Source organism: Caenorhabditis briggsae (assembly GCF_000004555.2).
Source record: "Caenorhabditis briggsae complete genome, chrIII, whole genome shotgun sequence".
In the NCBI taxonomy this organism is placed as follows: Eukaryota; Metazoa; Nematoda; class Chromadorea; order Rhabditida; family Rhabditidae; genus Caenorhabditis; species Caenorhabditis briggsae.
Genome location: NC_013490.2, coordinates 13,738,531 through 13,741,887, shown reverse-complemented (window position 1 = coordinate 13,741,887; position 3,357 = coordinate 13,738,531). Strand labels below are relative to the sequence as shown.

Below are 3,357 nucleotides of genomic sequence, written 5' to 3'. Positions count from 1 at the left end.
AATTCGAGCTCGGTACCCATTTTTCGCCTTTTAGGGCGATTTCGGAGATGTCTCTGCCAGAAAGAAGCTTCGTTCGGATTTGGGCTGCAAATCGTTCAAATGGTACCTGGATAACATTTTTCCGGAACTCTTTGTTCCCGGAGAATCTGTGGCCAAAGGAGAGGTACGTCTTCTTTTTTTGAAATTTTTGGAAAAAAAATTATCTAAAAAATTGAATATTTCTAGCTCGAAAATAGCTCTAAAAATTGGTTTTTTTCATTTTTAATTACTACTCTAATTGCCTAATTAACTAGATAATTAACTAATTAAAAACCTAATTACCGCCCCCATGGGAAGCCTTTATTTTATCACCTAATCACTCTTATCCTGATTTTTCATTTTTGTCCACGTATCACCTCATTTTTGGTTAATTGGGTTTCAATTGAAAAAAGATAATTAGGGTAATTAACTTTTTTCGGTTAATTAACGATTTTTTTAAAATTGGTGTCCAATGTCCGTTTTTCCCTATTTTTGTCAATTAATAATCCTAATTTCTAAACATAATTAGTTAATTAATTAATTGATCAATTAAAAAAAATTTTCAAAAAAATTCAAAAAAAAATCATCTGATTCTCTCCGCTGACCGTGCATTGCTGATCCGTGCCGAAAAACCTGGGGGGTTACTGTAGTTCTGGGAGGGTTACTGTAGCTTGTTGTGTCTGTGTGGTCCATGTCTCTCTTTCTCTGCATGATTTTGCTCGTTTTTTTTTGTGAAATTTCGCATGATTTTGGCCTGAAATATCTGGAATTTTCAGATTTGTGAAAAATCTGAAAATTTGGGATTTTTTCGAAAACTTCTATTCTTAACCTCTGTGAGAAAGAAAAATCCCTTTAAACTAACCGAAAAATGCAAACGCGCTCCATTGATAATCCCATCAGAAATCGCTTTTTTCTCTGCGTCTCTCACCATCTCTACACTCTCTGTGCTCATTTTTATCGATAGAGCGCATTTGCATGTGGAAAATGCGCTCCGTTGATAATCTAGCTAGTTAGAACGAAAATTGTCAATAGAGCGCGTTTGCTAGCCTAGCACACACTGTCTTGTAGTTTGTAGTGTGGCGTTTTATTTTTGTAGTTTTTGTAGTCAAATCACACTTCTAAAGTCTAAAAAAGATGCAGATAGAACCTCTAATAGAAGGGCACTTATAGCTTTGAGCTCATGGTTCTGGGTTACTGTAAGAGATATCAAAAATATGTTAACTGATAAAATGTTTATCAAGTTATCAGCTACATTTTATCGATAGACAGATTTTTGATATCTCATATAGGAGCCAAGATAATTAAGCTCAAAGTTTGGGCTCAATTATCTGGGTTACTGTAACAGCTATCAAAATTTTGTCAACTGATAAAACATTCCTGATAACATGATAAACAGTTTTTCAGTAGACAGATTTTTGATAGCTCTTATAGGAGCCGAGATAATTGAGCTCAAAGTTAGAGGGCTCTTCTATTAGAGGTTGTTTTTCTCTATTTTTTTTCTCTAATCACAATTTTTATCACTATCACTATTTTTCACTGTCTTTTAAAAAATTGTCATGTGGCTCGTTTTGGTGATTTGAAGGTGCGCAACAGTGCGGTGCAACCCGCACGATGTCTCGATTGCATGGTGGGTCGACACGAAAAGAATCGGCCGGTCGGTACGTATCAGTGTCACGGTCAGGGCGGCAATCAGGTGAGTTCCCGACCCCCAACAAGCGTTGTTTCTTGTCAGCTGCGAAACGCGCAAACGTCACAATGTCTGGACTCGGCTGTTGGGGACGAAGTGGAGAACAAGGCGATCACACCGTATCCGTGTCATGAGCAAGGAGGAAATCAGGTTGGAAATGAGTGGCTGAGAGTAGATGGAGATGGAGCAATGGATTCTGGAATACCGAAGATCCTGAGTCTTGGGGATGCTGGAATTTTAGATCCTACAGATCCTAGGATTCTGAACTTGAAGACTTTCGACCCTGGGATTCTGATCCTTCAGGATCTTCTAGGATCCTTGGGGATTCTCTAGGATTCAGAAGCCAATTAGTCTGAGTTTCGGAAGTTTCTCAGATATAGAGATCTTGAAGATCCGAGGACTTCTGGGCGTCTGGATACTGAAGATCCTGGGCTTCCAAACCTGGAGACGTCAGATCCTGGAAGCCTGGAAATCAAGGTTCTAAAATCCCAAAATTTTGGGAATCTAAATTCTGCATCGTAGAGCTCTGGATCTTAGGAATACTAGAATTTTGAATCTTCAAGATCTTCTTAGATTCTTAAAGGCTCCTAGAATCTGGAGAATCCTGGATATCTGGGATCTTAGGATTCTAAAGCTCAGGGATCTGAGGATCTTTCAAGACTTGGGATCTTTGAGAACTTCCTAGGTTCACAGAAGAGAATCTTTTGAAAGGAAGCTCAGATGTTGAAGATTTCGCGTCAATGGAGCAACATGGAGAAGAAGAAGCGGAGGAAGAAGAAGATGATGGGCAAAAAATGGCCTAAAATGCGCTAAAACGATTTTCACTTTTTTTTTTCTCTGTTCAAGGGACCATAACTTTCTTCAAAATCTACATCTTCGGACCAAACAACATAGATACGATAGATAAAGACAAGAGCTACAAAATGATGTTATTCCAGATACTGTAGCTAGCCTATGAGCAAAGTTACAGGCGAAAAACCGTGGCTAGCGAAGCTCACATGGTTTTTAGTTTATAACTTTGCTCATAGCCGAGCTACAGTATTGGGGAGCATATCGTCTTATAGTGCTTGTGATTTTCTACCGTATCCATTTTGTTCAGTCCGAAATTAACGAGTTTGAAAGGAGGTTATGGTCCAATTGGGGTTCGATTTTAATATTTTTCCGGGAGTCCATGTCGAAAAATTGTCCGTTACACAACTTTTTGCAGCTTTTTCTCGATTTTTGGGGTTTTTTCGGTGTTTTTTTTCTATTTAAAATAACCTCAAAACTTGAAAATTGGAACAAAATGAAGAGAAAAAATCGTAAAATTCTAGAAAACTCTAGAAAATTCTCAAAATTAATACTGTAGAACAGTGAAATTGGAAAGGCTACTGTAGCTCAGCTACACAGACAATTTTTGGTTTCTTTTTTTGGTGTTTTGTGGGGGGTACGACGAATTCGAACGCTTCCAAAATCGAACAGACCTAAAATCGAACATGTGTCAAAACAGAACAAGAGCAGAATCGAACTGTGCGAAATTCGAACTGTGTCGGAGTCGAACTGTCCCTAATTGGAACGCTGTTAGCCATGGGGCGCGCTTGCATTATTTTTTTTTCTCATTTTTTCCCCGCAAATTTTTATTTTTTCCTTTAAAAAAAATATTTTTGTTGTTT

The 3,357-nt window shown here is 38.0% G+C and overlaps 1 protein-coding gene across 1 annotated transcript in view; it reads left to right on the top strand.

Moving 5' to 3' along the window:
• The window catches only part of Cbr-gly-5, a gene marked incomplete at both ends in the record, with an annotated part of 14,226 nt that overhangs the window by 7,575 nt on the left and 3,294 nt on the right, over window positions 1-3,357 (top strand). Inside the window, 2 exons of the mRNA XM_045244625.1 lie at window positions 35-163; window positions 1,601-1,855. Coding sequence (XP_045097705.1) covers window positions 35-163; window positions 1,601-1,855 — 384 coding nt within the window. The remainder of the gene's footprint in view (window positions 1-34; window positions 164-1,600; window positions 1,856-3,357) is intronic.